This window comes from Seriola dumerili, unplaced genomic scaffold, assembly GCF_002260705.1.
Source record: "Seriola dumerili isolate Sdu_G_001 unplaced genomic scaffold, Sdu_1.0 BDQW01001661.1, whole genome shotgun sequence".
Taxonomy (NCBI): Eukaryota; Metazoa; Chordata; class Actinopteri; order Carangiformes; family Carangidae; genus Seriola; species Seriola dumerili.
Genome location: NW_019175916.1, coordinates 528635 through 550456, shown reverse-complemented (window position 1 = coordinate 550456; position 21822 = coordinate 528635). Strand labels below are relative to the sequence as shown.

At 40.5% G+C, this 21822-nt stretch overlaps 1 protein-coding gene across 1 annotated transcript in view; it reads right to left on the bottom strand.

Moving 5' to 3' along the window:
* Positions 1–21822, bottom strand: part of LOC111238807 (FH1/FH2 domain-containing protein 3-like) — a 100248-nt gene that overhangs the window by 75025 nt on the left and 3401 nt on the right. The window contains exons 2-3 of the mRNA XM_022768494.1: positions 18851–18957; positions 12347–12411 (exon numbers count right to left, since the gene is read on the bottom strand). Coding sequence (XP_022624215.1) covers positions 12347–12411; positions 18851–18957 — 172 coding nt within the window. The remainder of the gene's footprint in view (positions 1–12346; positions 12412–18850; positions 18958–21822) is intronic.

Below are 21822 nucleotides of genomic sequence, written 5' to 3'. Positions count from 1 at the left end.
AACCAAATGGCCGTGCATCAAAAAACAATCCTCGTTTTCTTTATCTAATCAAACCTGTGGTTAAATTACACCCGTTTGTACATATTGTCTAGGTATATTAAATGTCATAATGGTAACATGTAATCGTGCCTGAACATTTCGTTCCAATCTAGCTCCTATTATTCTATGCCAGGTTTGAAACACCAGTTGTATTTGTTCCAGTAAAGTCAAATGATAGTGTCTGTCTCAGGACAAGCCTCAGCAGAAGTACACGACTGGGTGGCAGGCTGGGTTTACACACTTCCTGTAAATGCTGAGACATAAAGGTCTCAGATGGCAGCACATGGCAGGGATAGGGGTCTCGTTTACTGTCATTTTAGGTGGTCTGGGAATTTCTGCAGTCTGCAACAGCTGACTCTTGGTAGGTTTATACATTGTTGTGTTCAGGCATCCAGGTGAGGACTAAAGATAAGTTTAGACATTGAATTATGGTGGATGTTGTCTGGGAAAGCTTCCTGAAATAGAAAACTGTTACATTTGTTCCAGCAAGAATGACAAAACAGGAGATTATGTACAAAGACTGGCAGACAGTATCTTGCAGCTGTGAGCAAAATAAAAGTTAATGGATTGTAACTGTTTTTTTTTGTTTTTTTTCTCTGTGCTGTATTGTCTATTCTTCCTCACTGGAGACTAAACATTAGCTCAAAAAACACATCCACAAAGCATTAAATCTTGTGCTGACAATCAAATCACTTAAAATAGTTACAACATGTATGCATATGTTAATGTTTGTTTGTTAATGTTTTGTTCCGTGCTTCATGTTAGGGCTTCAAATGTGACCACTTGAAGTAAATGTGGGACTGGGGAGTAGAAAGCTGCCTGGCACCATACATATTTTCATTAGTCACTCATGTGGCTGGGATCTAACCGCTCTGATCAAAATTTGATGAATGCGTTTGTGTATTCAACTGGCCTCTCTCCTGTGATGTAATCTCAAGAGGGACGAAGCGTAGCAGACAGCAGTTGTCAGACAGCAGGTGTGTGCACAGACTAACGTGTGTAGACTTTTGGTGATGATGAGTCCAAGAAGGTTTTGTGTGCGCTAGTAAATTTTGGAGCTAGACAGAGCACCGTACAACAATGGGGACAGTGCATTGCAAGTTCACATCCCTAATGATCCATTGGTTATTTGTGTGCTGTCACTAAATAAAAAATGATGGTAGGGATAGGTAGGCAGGGCTAATCACCTTTTTGTGTGGAAGTATGATAAGATTTTGGGTGATGTCAGTTTTTCTGCTGTTTTTTTCTGAAACTATTGTATATCTAATGCGGTTTATTTGTCTCAATGTCAGTTGTCTTGCAACAGATTAAACACCCTTGTTCATCCATTGTACCTGCTGAACAAAGGCAATTCACTTCCTGGGGCCAAAACTATACCTAGCTGTCTGATGTTTCAAGAGCAGAAAAAACAGATGAACATCGTACAAATCGTACTCTTTTACTCCACAACTCTATTCCAACACAGCTGCTCCTGCCACAGTCGGCTGTGCTCAGCAGCAGGAGTGGAAAGTTAAGAGGGAGTCTGGGGCTAATATGTGGTTCACGATGACACATAACATAGAACAAAATGTGCACTTATTGCATTCTTTGTATGAAGTGCCCAAACTAAATGAAAACAATTGTATTCATGAAGTGCACAGAAATTACAAGCCATCTTTGCCACATAATGTCATCAGTAGCATTGAGTCTGTGAATGGATTTAGCACTCTGCCTCTCTTGAGACAAAGGTGAACATTTACAACAAACTCTTTTTGTATGAAAGGTGTATTGCACTTTTTTTGTTTATAAATGAAGAGAGGTGATAACCAACTCATTACGTTTCGTTTTCTTTCACTGGCCCAGGTTCCAAGTTTTATGCTTTATATTAACTTACTAGACTTTGTGCAATGGCCTTAAATTTTGTTATTTGCCCATCTTTTGATAACTTATAGACTGTAAGTGATGAGTGTCAGAGCTCTTTCAAAGCTTACAGACCCCAAGTTGACATTCAGTTTGACCATGTAATTGGATTCAGTGCATTTAAACAATAACACCTGTACAATATGATGTTACTTTCATAAAACCATTGTGTATTATTTGTTGGCACTGTTTTAGAAAGCTGTTGATTGAGGCTGTGGTTTGTGGTGGTTTCACTGGAATGCATTATATCTTAAGGTTTCCCATCTCCTTCCTAACCCCCAACTCTGAAAATGAAAATAAAAAGATAAGAAAAGATAACTCCATTTTATTCAACAGATGTTTGTATATTGTGTCCATCCATCCTGCATTTAGTATGTGTCTGGGAACAGCAAATTCTGAATGAAACCCTACAGCCTACACGGCCTCTCTTAGCTTTGTGTTGAACCTCACTAATACAAAAGGCATTCATCACAGAACAAGCGGAGAACAAGCAGGGAGAACAGCCACTGATGTCATTGAATTCTGAGGTCCAGACACTGGGAGAGATTCAAACATTTTTCACATTTCCAAACACAGAGATTAAAGGCTTATGTACAGGCTTTTATCTTATAAACAAGAGGTCTAAGCAAAACATTTTAGCGCTTTGTGTGTTCAATGATCCTTAAGTGACCACTGAGAAACCACCATACAACAAATACGAACAGATCTGAATGGATCACAACAAAGTCTGACATATTCACTGAAAGATGAGACTTAACTTTACACAGCTTTAACCACAACAATGATGTAAACATGGCTCGCTTTCCTCACAGCTTCAGGAAACATCACTTATGGTTTATACCAATAGAGATTTTCACTCCTCTTTATAACCCAGACTAAGCAAAAGCAGACAATGTTTCTTTTACCACGGAGGAAGACTGGTTAAGCCACTTCTTCAAATGTAATTAGTACAAAATTTATTTTTTTTCCATAAAATTTGACAATTTATTGTTGGATTTAAGAACATTCTCCACTTGCAAATTCCCCTCAGTTCCATCAGTACAATTAGCTCTTATGATGCACATGTTCATATGCTTTGCATGAGTGTTCTGCCTTTGTAGGAAACTTCACTACCATTTGCGACACATTTCAGGCCAACACTCTGAATCCTCTTGAAACCTGCAGTTCAGATGGAGCCATACTAACTGCCTAACATGCCTGAACTGATTAAGTAGGTTCTTGGCTGAAATGCAAACAAGGAATTGGGGCCTCTTCTCTTTTTTCGCTCGACCGCAGCAGCGGGACCAGCCCTATAATCACGAATGTCCGTGAGTGACTGACTGACTGAGTGAGTGATCATTGTTGAGTGATAATATTTCCACTAACTGTCAGCCGAATGCCATATGATAATAAGTTTCCTTACTGGTCGTTGCTCATTCGAAATGAATTAGAACAAATAGTTCTATTAGGGGGGCGCTTACAGCCTACAGTGTTGCTGACTTGCACTGCAGGATCAGTCCTTCAACCCACAAATAAGTAAGCATTTTTTCACCTCCGTTTCCCTCATCTCAAAGTCAATCAGTTTTTTTGAATGGGATTTTGGTAAGATGCCTGAAATAAGGTCTGTAGTTAATACAAGTTCAAGACATTCCCACGTTTTACTCTATGACATAAGACACGGCAGTAAATACCCAAGGCGTGATATTTTTAAATTTTTACGTGTATTAAAAAAAGATGGTTGCTAACAAGTGGCTAAATGAAATTACGGAGGTTGTCAGGGAAATTAAATGTTATCACTCAACACGAAAACCAATCTACTCACCAGTCCGCCTTCACAGGCTTGTGTTTATACTTTCACTCTTACAAACTATAACTACCTTTCTAAGAGGAAAGGTTTTTGTAGAAGAGGTTAGCACGCTAAATTCCCTGCTTCCCTACAGCTCCCAAGTAGTCAGGGAAGCCAGGGCGGCTGGGTGAGTGCCTGACTGCCTGTAACAAGAGGCATAGCCCTTAGCCCATAGTTCACACCCCTACACGGTCCAGCCATGTGCTAGGTTTATACCTAGTGTTGTTTTCTCTATCTATGGATCTTTTTTTCTGCTGTGAAGAGCCTAACAAAGGTTGACCAATCCTCTCCTGCTGAGGCCACTCTGAGTGGTCCCCTTCAGAGCCATGGGTGGGCTGCAAGAGGAGATTCTCCTGGTGCTTGAGCTCTTTATTTCAACTAGGCTGAACAATGTCTGGAATGGAGGTGAGAGGATCAAGTATTTCAGATTCAGTTGCAGGCTTAATCAAAAGCGAAATGAGAACACTGCAGTTACTTCTGTCATTTTGATTGCTTCAAATTTACTTTGAGTTCGATGAAAACGCAGCTTAATCACCACACTACAGACAGTATCCTCCTTTGTGATTCTTTAGATTAGTCTAATACCTATAAAATGTTTCCTTCTTACCTTTTTTACATTTCACAGAGCTCCTAAATCCCTCCCTCACCTCAACGTGCAATATAAACTGAATAGAAAATGACTTGTTGTGAGGTTAACAGTGAAAAGGAGATTATGTTTCATTAAAGGCCCTACAAAATAAATATTACTTATCCCACTTCTGGCCTGCATTTGAGCTTACATCAGCTCTAAAAATAACAACTGTAGTTGTTCCTTGGCAGTGAATATGTTTGAAGCTGATAAAGAGAAACAGATACCTGATGGCCTAGCTAATATTTATAATGGAAGATAATATGGTCTACAATATCCATAATCATTCCACAGCTATGTATCATGTCTCCCCTCTGGGTGGTTACATTGTTGTGAACCAGAGCATGAGTGGACAGCTCTCAATCATTAACACATCACCACAAAATGCCACATACTTTCTACCTTTGCCAAATGGCTCACGATGAATATGCCTGAAGTTTCTGTTGGCTCGCAGCCAGTTACCATACAATGTGAAACATTGGAAGCCACAGGTGTTCAAGAGCTACAGGAGTGTTGGAGACATGGTGAGATTAAAAAAAGGACATTGTTCAGTTGTCTTGCACCATGAAATGAAATGGCCACTGTTTACCCGACAAAATAGAAACAAAATCTGCAAGGCTCCTCTGACATCATCATTCTATGTGCCCAGGTCATGAGAAGCTGACAAGTCAGAGGGAAGAAGATGAAAAGGCAGAATTAGGTGGTAGACATGGGGATACTACTGTGCATAAGTCTTTCATTTAGTAAGGAAAAAGACAGCATGGCTAAGATTTTTGGCTGTGGAAGATGAGGGATTCAGATGATAGAAATTTAATAATACATACTCAAATATTCTACCACAATTGTGTCAGGCTCCTCTACACAAAAACAATATAAAACAAAGTCTCTCCAACAGTTTCACAAGTGACATTTTGAGTTCAAGTTCTCTTACTATGCAAAAATGACTGTCACACCCCTCTAAACTCAAACCTAAAAAGGGTCATGTCAATCTTTATTTTTCCAGCTGATGTCAGCTTAAAGACTGAATCAATCTTCGCACATGAATGTGACAAAAATCCAATAAATCCTCCTTCAAAGCCAAACAGCAATGGTAAATGATTCAAAGCTAGCCAGCTGTGGCAACACTACTTGATCCAAGGTGCGAGAAGAAATAACAACGCTGTTTCACAGAACGGCAGATGAGTGACAGTTACTGTAACGACAAACAGAGAACATATGAAGTGTTTTGGGTCTCTTAAGCATTTCTCATATTCTCCTGATAGATGCAGAGAGGGAAAGAGACATTTCCTTACAAAGACATTGACATCAAAGCTGAAAGAAAGAAAAGGAGCCAGCATGACATGTGAGGAAGGATGTGAGATGGAATTCCATGGCACACTAGGATTTGGCTGTAGGCCAGTGGGGTACTGAGTAAAAGGTCACGTTTTTTTCTAGTTAATACTGGCACTCAAAGTCTACACCTGCCTATATAGTATAACCTGAAAATGAAAACTCAAAAGATGACAAAGATGATGAATTAAGCACTGTCTGAAACTCTGACATAGAACCACATTTAGCAGAGAAGGCATACAAACATGTACCTGAGCAGCAGATGAACTGCTGCAGTAATTGCCTACCAAAAAAAATTAATGAAATCCAAGGAGGAAAAAAATATTTGCTCATAATTCAAAATCAAACAAAAACTAGGCTACAGCTGAAAATAATAACTTTCAATTCTGCAATTATTTTGATGATTGATAAAGACATTCTTCTGGCAAAAATGCCAAACACTCTTAAGTTCCAAGTTCTAAAGCATGAGGATTTGCTGTTCTTCTTTGTTTTTTGTGATAGTAACTGAATAGTTGGGGGTTTGGGGTTGTTAGTGGGACACCTATTACTGGAAGTGACCTTGAGCTTTAGAAAATTTAAGCATTTTTCACCATTTACTAACATTTTATAAATCAAACAATCTGTCAGTTAAAAATCAAGCAATTGACAGATTCATTACTTTAATTGCATTTGAACCTGTCACTATTGTGTAAAATAATGATTCAGATAAACAACAAATTCATTCATGTCTTCCTCGTCCTCCCTTCATGAGGACACAGAGAGAGGGCAAACACTGGCTGTGCAGAGGCACCTCAAACCTCAACTCTAAATCATCACAGACCCCTGTGTAAATATACAATAAACAATGCTCTGCAGACATCAAATAAATGTTGGTTTTGAGCAAAAGCAAACTCAGATTCCTTCCAAATTTTCTTTCCTGCAAGCAGTCAGCTGTTTAAAGTCTGTGGCTACTTAGGTTACACACCTGTCCACTTCAACAAGAGACTGCTCCAGTCTCACAGCAGTGGGAAACCTCAGAGCGGTCTGGTTCACATGGAATCCACTCGTAGCTGTCCAACTCATATGTCACAATGTGCCACTTTGAAAAACTGTATTTTGTTATGAGCTGACTATAAAGTGTAAGTTATACCAATATTGAACCAATGATCTGATTTTATGACAGGAGTTTTTTTTCTGACACAATAAAAAGGGGCAGGGTATCATTATTTACAGCACTGAAACTCGATAATGAGGACACAGTATCCCGAGTTGTCCACAAGAAAACAGTTTTGTCCCCTGGTCAGGCTGCACGCTCACCCTTCTCCCTCTGTCCTATAAAACATACAGAGAAAAAAAAAAAATACTCCCCTCTTGGGTGAAAACGTAGATAGCTCTCTTCTTTTTGAACGGGTGAGGAGAAGCGCTGAGGGGCCTTAGAACTGGAACCAGATGGCTTCTTAATATCTGCATGCCTTTGCATGAGTGTGTGTATGTGAACATGAGCATGTGAGAGTGCTTACACAAATTAATGTTAGTAGTCTAAAACCTTGTACAGTCTGTGAAGCAAATCTGCAAAAGAGCAAACAATTAGCCGTAATCCTACCAAACAACGGAAAATGCTGTGTTTTAGTTGTGAGGGCACAGCAGCAAAATGAGAGGAAACATTGTCTGCCCATAAATGAAGCATTAACCTAAGCTATGATGATATCTCTCTGCATGGGGCTGCTGGGCTCGTGCCCAAACATTAAGTATATATAAAAAACAGAGCTAGGCAAAGTGTGAGGTTAGTGATACCATCAAACCTTCCACTGATCTAGTTTTGCTATCAGCTGTGATTTGAAGAGCAAGCCCCCCTCTGTCTTTCCTCTCCCCGAGATGTTTGCTGCCTCGCATTTCTCCTCTTTGGCACTGCGTTGTTTAGGTTGGCCTCCTGGGGTGACTCTAAGTCCATGATCCCATTTTGGGGTCTCTTTGAGGGAAGTCAAAGAGATGAGAGACCAGGCCATCTGATCTTCCTCTGTGTCTCACAGGTGCCACATGATATGAATGTTTTTAATTATTCTCCACTTGCTTGGCACTCTCCGGTCACAGAAACATGGCTAGATATTTGATCTGATTGCTTTAATGTGACTCCAAGTGTGGTGCAAATCAGAGGATCCTCTGTATGCAGATACTCTGACAAAGACTAAGGACAGAGCTGTAACATTTTTATTATTACCCAGATAAGCACGTATGTATGTATGAATAGATTTTTTAATATTCTCCCTGAATTAATTTTAGCTGATCTAGAGAACTGGACATGGCCCATAACCTTTGGTATAATTAAGTAGGATAATGACTGCAATTGTTTTTATATGTGCTCACAAAAGTGCAGATGGCTTAGTACAGAGTACAGATCTGGCAGAGTGTGTGGAAAAGACACTGTGGTCGGAGGAACCACAATAACCCGGCAGGTAATGTTATCGTCTTAAGTCAATGTGCTCACATCCCACACAGACACACGCACATAACAACATTAAGCATTAATTAGATAAACATGCATCGGAAAGCCCACACTTGTGACTGTGTATCTTTCCACACAGTTATATTGTTAACTGCCAGAAACTTATCTTCCTGCGTGGTTTGCAGAGGGATAATCGTAGAGAATTTACTGCTCATCGTCTTCCATTTGAACAACCACAGAGTTGTCAGTTGTCAACCTGACGATCAAAACTACCAATTTGGCAAAATTATAGCACGAAAGAGGAACAAGTCAACAGTGGTCACAATGAATCATGCCCTGAGCCTGGATTATAAGAGGTTGTAAAAGACAAGTCAGATAATCCACTAAGAATGTGTCACCTCTGATTACAGCTGTCACTCCTCAGCTGGGATCAATGTGTTGACAGATGAACCTGTTCTTAAAGGGGAATACCAACAAATGTCAGCTTTTCAAATGTATGAGTTTTACATTTGTGAATAATTACTAATTGCTATAAACTGAAAAAAAAACAAAAAACAAAAAAAAACCTGAAAAACCCAAAAAACCCAAAAAAACCCCAAAAAGAAAAAAAACAACATTTGTTCCACCCACTAATCTGTGATGTGTAACTGCTGGCTCCACATAAAATGATTTGAATGAGTAGAACAGTGACAGAGTTCAGGATGATTTTCAAGGCACAAAGGAGAATTTTCTGGATTTCAGTTGATAGACTTGCCACATCAAATGTTAGTCTAGCATTGCATGAATGTTATTAATTGCCAGTGGAGCAGCTTCTGACTGTCCATCTGTATAAACTCTTCAAAAGCTAGCTTGGAGTCTTTACTTTGCAAAAGCTGCTGAAGATTACAAAACATATGTGACATTTGTTAATTCTTAACTTGGTATCCCCATTTAAACATTGTGCAGCCCAAACTGTAGTCTCTCTCTCTCTTTCTCTCTCTCTCTCTCTCTCTCCCTGTCTTCAAACTCTCCATACCATCACATCGCGGCGACTCGGGCGACTTCAGAAACAAAATGGCACATATAAAAAGGACCTACTGTACTTGTAGACAACAGTAAAATGAGCACAAGGCTGCTTTAATCAGGCCCTCGCTACCACATCTAGTCTACCGACAACAATAACAGCTCAACAATATAAACAGGCTGTGGCCAATGCTGACACGCAGAGAGGGACGAGTTGAGTTTATTTTCTACATCCCAGGCTGAAGTGCTGGTCAAACAAATATAAACAAAGATCAAACCGTCACCACTACTGGTTATCTAGTGACAAAAACACTTCCTTTTTTTTTTTCTCCCTGACAGGATTAATCGTGTAATACTGTATAACATGCATATAGAGTTACCTCAACACAGTGGCACATATCTCTTACATGTACATTTCATCACATCTGTCCTCTGGGAGCACTGATTCTGCCCTTTGAGCTCTTACTGGAAGCCACACTGGACAAAATTAAGGCTTCATCTAAAAGGTCAGTGGTTATAAAACAGGTCAAGCTAATGGGGCTACGTTCTGTGCAGAACACCCGTAGATAAAGCGTTGTGTTGTCCCTGACAGGCAGTTTAAGTAAACAAAAAAAAAGCCTGGACTGCCTCACTGTGTGATTACAACGAATCGCTGTGCCAGAGGTGGATCGGTAAAAAGCAGTTTAATAAACCATTAGCTCTTTGGGCGAGCACTTCCCTTCCTCCACTGACTTTGCTGCAAAGATTTCCGCCTGGTCCGCGCAGAGCCATATGTGTGTGAGGACTAATGACTATGATTAGGGAAGCCTGGATTAGGTCTTGCTGTGGTTCACGACACATGCACACATGCACACTGGCGCACACATACACACTGAAGGCGAGCACTGTTGTGTGTAAATTTGAAGGAAACCAAAAAAGCCAGAGAACCTAAACAAAGTTATGTACTACTGAATTAAAACTTGAAATACACGCAATGGATTTTCCACAAAATAGTGCTAAATGACACAGATTACATATACGACTGTAACCAGCTCATCACTCATGTTCATGGAGGAGCCCTCTGGGATAAACAAAATATCAACAACGTGGGTGTGCTCATTTAGCACTCAATCTGTGAGTGAGGACACATTTAGAATGGGAGGTTTTGTTCAACACTAAACAACTCTTATCCAAACAGCACTGGTATAAGTGTCCTTTGACCTGAAGCTAGCACAAGAGTGCTGCTATTAGTTCAAGCTTGTCGGACTTAAACAAAAGGAGCTTTTCTCAAAGATTTCCAGAGATCCAGAAAATCACAGTGTTAAAGCCACCCTGATGCCTCTGTACATTTTGTACTGGCTATTCTCCAAAGGCAATTTATTGTGAGAGAGTGCAGCTTTTTTTTTTTTTTTTTTTTTCATTGCATAACATCTCTCATTACAGAAAAACAAAAGAGTATGGCAATAAGGGGGCTCCTCTTAGGGACATGTTGGTCTTTATGAACTGACAGCAGGGAAATGCTCAGCCCCTTAATACCCAGCAAGTGGAGGCCTTAAGAATACCATGCCATTTGTCTTTGAAAGACTAACGAATTATCTCCTGTGTGGAGCAGGAAAATCACCCAGTAATTCTGCACTCATAGGGCTACGAGGTAAGCCCTCCAGTCAGATAAAATTAGGCTCAAATGTCTGAACAAGTTACAGTAACAGTGACCACCTCGCCTAGAGGAAATAAATCAACTAGCCACGCGGGCAGTCTCTGAGGGAGACTAGAGAAGGGCAACAGGTGGCTGTCAACTTAGAGAGAGAGAGGGTCATCATCCACTTAGAGAGGAGCAGCAAGTCTGTCTGCCACTCCCCTAAGCTAAGTCAAGCACCAGCAGGAGGAGAGAATAAGGTAAAGCCAGTTCAGAGTAGTGTGTGGACAAGCTCCAGCCAAGTGAACACAAGTACGGCCATGTTCAGCACGTTACTTGTTACATCAGGCAAAAACTGGAAATGTCTTTTGGCAATCCGGTGTTATAAAATCAGGGAAAATCACCCAGCAATATTATTAACAACAGCAATTTAGCAGTGTTTGAAAAACCTGCTTATATAACATATGATAGGTTTAATGTATCAGTTACATAATTATAGTGTTGAGAGCATCAAAGAGAAATCCTCCTCACAATCAACATGTACAAACTAGACCTCATTTCTTGTGTGTCTCACCAACAGTTGAGCTGTCATGACAGAACAATCTCAATAAAAGATCCACTGGAGTTTTCAAACCTTTCCATTACACGTCATGCACCAGTAGGTAGAATAAATAACCAGAGACGACTATCAGAGATAGTTCTCAGATCACTGTGACTCCATTCAAGTGAAAAATGTCTGGGCCTTTGGTTGACTTCTACTGCACAAGAGAAAAACGAGCAAATTTAAAATCTGACAATTTACAACCTAATAGCTTTTCCAGGCTGTGGGTTATTTTTGCACTTGAAGCCTGTAAAGGAGGCACCGTGTGTCTCTGTGTGAGAACGTGTGCTTCTCCATGTCCTGCTACTGAACAACCATAGTGGCCTTTGTTAAGATTCCCTTTAAGTCTCTGGCAAATTACTTTACAAGAGCTTGTGTCCATTCCGTACATTTTACATGGATTAAACAAGGTAACAGAATAATTAACACCTATTTATCAGTTGCAGAAAGCGGTAGGGAAATTAAGCCTAAAACAGGCAGTTGAGCCAAAAACTGACTGAGTACATAGCACTTAGTAAAAGCTCAGCCTGTTAGCATCCTCAGTTTAATCGAAAGCCAACCTCTGATAAGCACGTTGTGTGTATATGTGTATGTCTGCACGCATGCCACGTGCATACATGTTTGCATATGTTTTCACTCAGCTCTTTGTGCTAGTTCCCTCACATTACTCAAAGACACCAGGAAGCCTAATAAAACAAAGTGACAGAACACAGTAACTCATAAAAAGTTTTCAGTCTCTGCTCTGTGCCAGTGCTCTGTTTGAGTGTTGTTGAAATGCTGTTAATTCTCACTCAAATTAAGATTCTAGGCTGTTTCCCAAAACTGCCACTGTGCAAGTTCAACAAGGACCTTACTAAAATAATCCACTGGTAATAGAGGCAATTAAAGCCCTTAGCTCACTGGTGATAGAGACTGAGGAAGACAAACTGACCACCGTTAAGTGAAATGTGACAAATGCACAGTTTACCGTACAGTTTATTACTCACCAATGCAGGCGTGAACTCTGACTGATAGCTGTGTTCGAAGAATAATGCTGTGTTTCTTGCCTCTCCTGTAAAGAAAAAAAAAAAGAAAATGGAGGGAAAGAGAAATGTTATATGGACATTATGGAAATTATTTTTTGCAATTTATTTACTGTGATTATTTCAATTTGTATGTCTGTGTGTGTATGTGTGTGTGTGTGTGTGTGTGTGTATATAGGGGTAGTGCACACACAAACGGCACGCACGTGCACACACACACGCACACACACACACACACACACACACACACACACACACACACACACACAGTGTATCAAGATAAAGAAACAGAATGTCTCTCTGAATCTAAGGCAGCCATCAATCTGCCAGAGGCAGACAAGTGCTGACAAGAAAATGTAGCTGAATGGCTACTGTGCAAAGGTGCAAAATGATCTTCAAGCTAAATTCTGTTTCAACAAATTATACCTTTCATTCTCATCTAGAAAACCTTCAATATTTGCGGTTTGAGCACAACAAGGAACAGGTCGCTGAGCAGAACGGGGGGAAAAGGTCTCCGTAGGTGAAAATGAAGGATGGGAGCAAGTCAGAGGTCAACTCCGCCTCCTGTATTAATGGAGATATGCCAAGACCCTATCACCATCCTGTCAACTGCTTACAATGTCTGAATGACAATCTCAAACAAAGACGGCAACAATGCACCTCAATTCCATTCAATTGTGAAAGTGAATGTGAGAGTGGTGTGTAGTTTGTAGCCATACAAAGGATAATTTGCCTTTTTAGAAGGCCAGTCTGTAATGTTTATTAAGTCTGAAGTCTGTAAAATTTGCTGTTTTAAAGGATACGGCAAGTAGTGTCAACAAATCCTATAAAAAAAACCAAAACCAACAAATGGGTATTTACATCAGTAGAGCAGTGTATGTGGGACTGACCCAAAATAAACTACACTGTTCATGTTCATGGTATAGAAGAACCAAGTCATCTAGTGCGAGTGTGACTCACTGATGTGTTTTTAATAGGCAGGAATCAGCCAAGTGTTTATCAGCCAGTCATAATTAAACATCTCTGCCCGTGTTTACATCCCAAAAAGTAAACAAACCTATAACAACATTAGGAAAGAATAATGACTCTGATTTAGTTTTTTTTTTTTTTTTTTTTTTAATGTCATCTCAATTCATTTGACAGAGAAAGCACATTTCAATCCAGTGCTTTGAGTTTTGGTGCTGGGGCCACCCATTTGTTTACAATTGGACTCACAGATTGTGCCTTTAACCTCCCTGCTAGCTAAAGAAGCATACAAACAACCCCAGTAGACACAACTGTGAACAAGAGCTCAGCAGGTAGAGTTGCACAACACCCCCCCAATTCAGCTCTCTGACAAATGGGCTTTTATGCCGCCTGCACAAAGGCTGTGTGATTGTTCAGACTGGCGCAGCGCCAGCAACAGACTGTCACTGTCAGTGACAATCAGGCAGCAGTGGGTCTGACAGAGAGAGTAAAAGCCTATCAGCACAGAAGGCAGATCATACTACTGCCTCACCATAAACAAGCAGCATTACTACATAACTGCTTCACACATGCAGACGGACAGACAGACAGACAGACATACTGACATCTTTCCTGCCCCGACCAGTCAGTGGGAGACTGCGCTGACATGCACACAAGCAGATTACATGGCGGGGGAAGTCTGTATATGCTCACTCCTTATCAAATATATAATATCCAGCAACAAGCAGAGGTGACACAGGAGCAACATCTGTCATCATGGACCTTCAGTGGTGAGATGAGACGGCAAGCAGGAACTTAATCCTCTGTGATGCTGTTGAGGCAAATGGGAAACCAGAGCCATTTTGTCACGAACGTCTGCTTTCTCTCTGCTTCGCTGCAACAGTATCCCTGTGCTTAACCGAGACCTGAGGCTATGCAGGCCAACGTGCTCATTATCAAATTAAACAAACGTGCAAGGAATATAAGTGAGGTTTTCAGACCCCCCCTGACCAATTAAACGTGAAAATTGGACACTCCCACAGACAGTGCTGAAGGTGGAGCCCAAAGTTATAGAAATAACCATAACTGTAAAGAATGTCAGCCAAATAACAAATTGGCCACATATTGGGATATAATACCTACTGGATTCCTTGGTCCTCTTTTGGTCTTGTGTATTTCTGTGCCAGAATGTTGTGGTTTCTTCCACAGTGGTGGTACTGTATAATTAACTTCAACCAAGCTTCTATTAAATCTGATTCATCATGTGAAACATCATGCCTCTGAAATACCTCTGTTGCTATCATTTGAATAACTATGACTATTTTTTAATAATATCGTGAAATGAATGAACTTGACCATTACCTAAAACAATTACATCTTACTTACATCTTACTTCCTGAGCATTCGCCAAAGCAACTGGTCAAAATTAGATTCATTTATAAAAAAAATTAAATGAAAACATATGGGCATTTTTATTCAGTCTGTACATGGAGAGGAGTGGACAATAAACCTCAATAGTATGAATCTGATATTTATCACCAACACTTTGCCTATCAAATGTTACATACAGGAATGCAGCTGTGGATACTTTACAACTGTACCTGCCAATTATATACCCCACATTATTTTGTTGTACAGCACCCTCATAAAACTCTGTCTTAATCCTAATACCCAGAGCAGCAGCAACTGGACCAGTGGAAGCCTGCCAGCTCCATCCTCTCAGGCTTTATCTAAGGCAGCATTACTGGCCCTGTTTATAAAACAACACAAAATGTGTACCCACAGAGAGTGAACACACATACCAGGACTACAGTAAAGCCAGTACTTCCCCTTGAAGACCAATTAATGCCAGACAATAAGGCCCCACAGAGGCCTACTGACTCAGCACTTACTGGTGAGCACCCCAGCTCAAGAGACTCCTGCATCAGTATGTGTGGAGGGACCCGCAGTGCCCGAGTGAGCCAGGTGGGGTAAAGAGGCTGAAGAATGAGGCTAAGACTATCCACAGGGTAGATTTCCCTCCGAGGGGCTGCTTCACTAACCATTGACCAGGTCTCACACCCAAACATCCGCACACACACACACACACGCAACCAAATACACACACATACTGAACAATCAGCAAGCTGTTCTATTCTGTTAATAATACCCTTAAACTGCTCTGCAAACACAGAGGGGACAACTGGTGTTTTATTTCCTTCCTTGAAGTTTAAGCTGTACCGTGTTTGACAATTCCTCTGGTTCTTTTCAAATGCGCTTTTTCTCCTCAAATGAAAATCTTGTGTGCTGTGAGAGTCTACGACACAATGTCCAAGTGGGTCAGAAAAAAATGAAAATAATGAAAGCGGAGCTGTCCAACAGGAGATGAAAGGATATGATGAGAAACTTTGAATATTTGAGGCCTACAGAGCAAGAACAGTTGGTTTTTAATATGCTTGACTTCTAACTTGTTGTCGAACACATCAAGAACACGCAATAAAACTAAGAAAGGCATGTTCAGCACAAAAACTGTTGGCTTATGGATGTGTATTGTGTATAACAGGGCAGTGAAATTTCAGTGAAAGTGTCTTATTCAGTGCTGTGTGGCAGCTACACATTTCACATGCTGAATCAATTATGTCAGTCAATAACAGCAATTCACGTTATCTTCTAAAGACAAGCCAGGGAATATGTCCTTGAAGAATAACTTTACGCATCATCTGCCAATCACTGTCACATATTTGAGCAAAAACAACATCACGCCCAACACATAAGTCCTCACATGAGTTCAATACAACATTTTTCCAACAACATCAGACCCAAATTCCCCTGAAATGCTCCAAAAGAGCTCCCACTCTTCAATCCATGTAATCCACAAAAATATTCAAGGGCTATAAATGTCTGTAAGCACATGTCAGGCCATCTGATCCTGACTATGCCCCCCCCCCCCATACTCCATCTCGGCTTAGGGCTGCAAATGCAGGAAATTGTGTGTATGGGGTCAATCAATCTATCACAGCCAGAAACCTGAGTGACACACTGACTATACTTAAAACTGTGCAGATATGTCTGAGCACATGTTTAGGGTGTATGGTCAGTTTATGACTTGAAGGGAGACTGTATCAGAGATGGGACAGGGGATTTATGAGTCACAATCTCCTATAGCTGAGCTTCATAACACAGTGTGGAAGTGATTATGGCCCTTAAGCTCCTGTGACATGGATATCTCCTGGCTCTGCAGCGCTCTGTCAGAGGATCATACTTTAATCTGATTGTAAAGACACTAGGTATGACACAGGCGCCTCAGGAATGTAACCTGCCATTAATATCAATTACAGATGGATTCAATGGCCAATGATCAGGAGAGCTCAGGCACTCGGGTAGTATATGAGTTTAGTACAATTCTTTTTCCAAAAGGAAGGTGGCTGGGCTGAAAGCAAAAATAATGAAAGCACCATTTTGAAGCTTGTTAACTAGAGTTAGTGTTGGGGTGTTACTTTGACATCAACTTGTAAAATTCAGGGAAAAAAACTGGGAATCACACGAATTATTTTCTGTAGGTTTAATGTTTTGGAGTTGGAGATGGCTGTTGACAGATCTTATGCAGTAAAAGGAGAGTGAAAACAAAAATAAAATGGAACAAGTAAAGGTGAAATGCCTCATCAGACCTTTTATTAGCTCAATAATCTTCAAATCAACAAGACTGAGCATTTGGGGGATATAATCAGCACCCTAAAAAGCCAGCGAGCAGAACTGCCCTATTTTTACAAAATAATTGGCTAACCACCTTCACCTCCAGCCTCCTCAGACAACACTGTGTGGGTTTAATGACACACATCCATACCAGCCTGTGCCAGCTGGCACAGCACAAGCCCTGGCAGGCTCGCTCTTCGACGAGAGAAGAAGTGGACCACTTTAACCTCACAGCTCTCAATAGCCTCCCATAAGCTCCTAACAATTTCAGATGGAACTGGGAAAGGACAGCTCACTCAACGTCCAATAGAAACACCAAGCCAGAGAGCAGCTTATGAATTCCAAGTTAGACAAATAAATCCATACAAGTTTGTGGTCCAGCCAACCAGGAACGCTCATGCCAACCTTTGGTTTGTGATCATCTAAAGTGGGCGGCACATGAATGATATATCAACATACTCCACAGTACATGAAAAAACATATGGAGTCAATAAAATAACTGGCCTAAGAAAGTGTATGAAACTGAAATGAAACTAACACAATTATAAACCTTTCTCTTCTTCATCCAGGTCTAGGAGTTATGTCAAGACAAAGTCTCAATTAACTTTATATTACAGGGCAAACAATACAGCTAAATTAAAAGCTGAGGGTTGTATAGTAGGAGTGTACAATTGTAGTTTGGCCACTTCTAATGAGAGCACTGAGGTAACATTCAGCAGAGATGAGGGAGATTACTCATGAGACGTGTGTACACTTCATAAGTGGTTTAGATGACATCACTGCTGCCGCTCGGCCAGGGAGGCCAGGTATTTTAAGGGATGTGGATGGATGAATGCCAAGGAAACTGTGAGACATCTAGTGTGTTACAAAAAGGGGCTTGGAAACGACTATACAACTGATAAAAACATATCAAACTTCAATCAAAATAATCTATCCTGGTTTAGTGAGATAAGAGTTGAGACATTTGGTGACTGATTCACAGCGAAATTAGTGAATATGGTTTTCAATCAATAATATTAATATTATCTTTTTTCCTCTAAACTCCCAAAGTTCTGAAAGGCTTTTGAAATGGAGAGTCCCTCAGGTGGGGTAAAGCTCGTCCCCTCTGCTCTTCAACAGACCAAACCACCTCCTGAGAGAGGCTTTGGGCAGGAGAGCTCAATCAGCTGAGGCCCGGAAAAGGGATTATTTCACTAATTCATCCTGGAACAAAATGGGTGTCATTACGATTGAAATTGCTGTAATAGAATCAAATTAGGCAAAGGAATATAGCATGCAGGATATTAATACATATCCCCATGGCGGAGAATTTAAAGACTGTATCTTTTTCCTCTTATCTTTATGCGATTTATATGTCTCTCTCTCTCTCTCTCTCTCTCCAAAAACAGTAATCACATTGTTCTGATTATGTCTGACTTGTTAAAGCAGAAAAATGTTTGGGGTGTTTTTAAAAGCCAGATTGTTGTAATCAAAAACTTTCAAGTCACTTACTCTTGAATAATACAATTTTATTTCTGGGTCACTGCATCTAATTTGACCACAACAACTTGAACAAACTATTTCTGGGGTCTAGAGAGTATCCACCTGCTAGACAGTGCCAGTCCCCCTTTGTGTTTTCAGCTGCTCTGGCATCAATCCCAGCGGCACCTTTTGATGTTCAAAGAATATACGACCAACTTTTTATGGAAGTATCTAAATTTATTTCAATTTGTTTAACTTCAGTGCAGTAATGGAGACTGTTTTTTTTTTTTTTTTTTCATTTCAGTATGTTGTGTGCATGTAATTGCTTTTAAAGTTTGGCAATAGTGAGGACACGGAGAGAAACAGAGACACAGATGATGGTTATCTTACCCTCCTTCCTCCTGAAATCCCTCCAGCTCATCTCTCTGCTCTGCCAGGGTAGACTCCAAGTCCAGGTAGCTTCCATTATGGGACAGCTGAAGGGCACAGTCATCGGGCTAAACGAAGAGAAGACACAGTAAAACGTTGGTTAGTCTACAACACTCATCATGTACGAGGAATGCTTGAACGGAGAGTAAGTAGGAGATGTTTATGGCCATTTGGAGGCCTGGTTGTTTACAAAACACAACAACGTTGCTCTTTTTATGGGTCAGTGGCCAAATGCACAGTGCCTTTAAGGTTTATGTCTAGTCCGCACTGGACCATAGAAAGTTATTTTATCTACTCCTGTCAGCGCTCTACAATGACGAGCTGTGCAAGGTTGGAGAGAAGTCATGCAGATTTGGAGCAGCTTGGCAGTCTGGTGCCTCTTATCTCCCTGCTCTCCTTGTCCGATAAACTATCATCACACGAGATGATTTTGCAGAGGAGGTATGATTTGTCTGGTCTTGAATGGTTGTCATCAGCTGACTCTGGTCAAGGAGATGAAGAATGAGCGTGTCTGTTCACTTGTCTGGTTGACCTCCAAATTGGAGATATTAACCTATTTATATTCAGGGGCTGTCAGCTCTCCAGGACAACGGCTCCAACAGTGAAGGAGAGGACAGGAAAACAAATACCATTACAGGAGGGCAAACATATGACTTAAGTGGAGAAAGCGGCACTGCTCTGCTCCATCAACAGTCAGGGTGTGTAAAACAACAACATACTGTACAGTCCACAAATATACTGAAGCCCATAAATTTGTCTTTTCTCGCCAGCCCACTTTGAGTGCTTTGCAGGGTAACAAAGATTACTATATACTACTATTTATTACTATTTACCCATCTAGAATCAGCAGCCTGCAAGACTTTTTGTCTCTTAAAAGACGTGCAATACATGCAAACATATATGTTACTTTTAAAATCACATGTTCATCAAATTATTATTATTGCCGGGGCTGATGCAGTTCAATTTGCTCCGACATATGACAGTGACTTAATTGAAAGTGGAGGAAAAAAAGGCTGGAAAAGACATTATGGGTCTGATGGCTTTGATCTGTTCAGCCACTCTGTTTGTATTACTGCACTAGAGCACACAAGGACTGTGTCATATTTGAGAGCTGAAATGAAACATGTGGTTGGTTAGGATAACTCTCACTGTCTCTCCAAATCTCTCTCTCTCTCTCTCTGAGATGCCTTGTTTGTTCTACATGCATGGTAAACCAGAAGATTATTGGTAATATAATAGTTGTACAGATACATGAGGCCAATGTGGTGAATATAAGACAAAAACTTTAATTGCTCAAGAAATCCTATTGTTTCGAAGACAGTGACAAGTCTCATTTAAGGTTGTTGTTGATGTTCTTACAGTGAGGCAGACTGGGAGATTGAAAGAGACAGAGATAGAGAGAAAGGGAGACAAGTAGACAGAGCAGAAGCCAAACAAACAAAGCTGTACTGTACACAAACAGAGGGGGGAAGCAAGTGCTTCTCCAGATTACAGCGCAGATTTTGGACTGACAGGGAATCCAGACATAACTATTCCTATGAACCAACATGCCTTTGGAAATAATGGGTGTCACAGTAATATGAAATGTAGCATGAAGGAGAAGACACACTAAATCACATATTTTGACCTATGGCTAGGACCTACCTAACCTGTGACATACTAAACTACGGAAAAATTTCTACACTGGCTGTCTGTGTTTTTTCCCCACCTTCCCACCAGCAGTCTGCCTAATGTCTGAATCAAAAATATGCACTTTGTCAATTTAATGAAGAGTCCTTCTATATTTGTCTCTTTAAGGTGTTCACAGTGCCATCACTGCTTATTTTAACTCTGCATTACTTCTTCTTCTTCTTTTTCCCCTTTTTAGTCCAAATAAAATGCTGTTGCTGCTTCTGCGAGCAGAAAATATACCATTTACAATCCCAAGAAAATTTTGCAAACGCAAAAGCGTTGGGTACAATTATCGTTTATCGTTCAATTTGTGAACAGTAATCAGATTTATTCTTTGAGTTCAGTTCATTATTTTGTTTTCTTTTTTAATCACTGCAGATTTTATAGCTCTTTAAATTATACTTTAAGCAGTGTTGAAGTTCATGGATTGGATAAAAGAGCAGCTATACGCTACTTTCACAACCTGAAATAGACAAAACATTGGGTTGAATTTCCAGCTGTAACTAGTAATTAGCTAACTGTGAAACCAAGAAATGCATTTCCCCACACAAGGCTTTGACTCACAGACCAAAAGCAAAACAGGCAGAAAAGTCTGAGTGAAGTCTATGTGAAGTGAAAGTCTGTCTATTAATCAGTTCCCATTTGTACATCTATTTCATCCATGTATCAATACATCCATCCTCTGACCGGTGTCACTTCAGGTTCTCATTATATAATCAACCTGGATTACTGATTACATGTCTTTGCCATGTATAACCAGGCCAGGTTGATGTACATAAATGGCCCTTAATCCAGGAACAGTGCTACGAGATTAGCAGTAGCAGAGGCTTCCTTAGCTGTCCCCCGCCCAGGACTTGAACCCACGGTGGCCCTGTGATGGCCAAGTCCAGAGAAGTAACCACAAGTGCTCTGCTCACACACTGAGGTCTGGCCTCTCCCTTCAACCACCATACTGTGGTCCACTGACCAGGCAGGCAGTTAAGGCAGAAAGGACTAAAAATAAACACCATGCAATTTCCAATTTAAAACTGCTATCTCACTCCAAATGTCTTTGTCTTCCACAAGGGAAAGACATCTGGAATGAGATAGCATATACTGTGTGCAACTTGCACATTTGAAACTCATAATAACCTAATAAGAACAACAACACTCTTGTGCATAGTTCTGTGCAAATGTTAACCCCGTGTTAGCCAACCTGTAAACTGCACCGGACTCCAAATCAAACAAGAGGAATTACACCAAGCCACTTTAAAAGCTTAAAG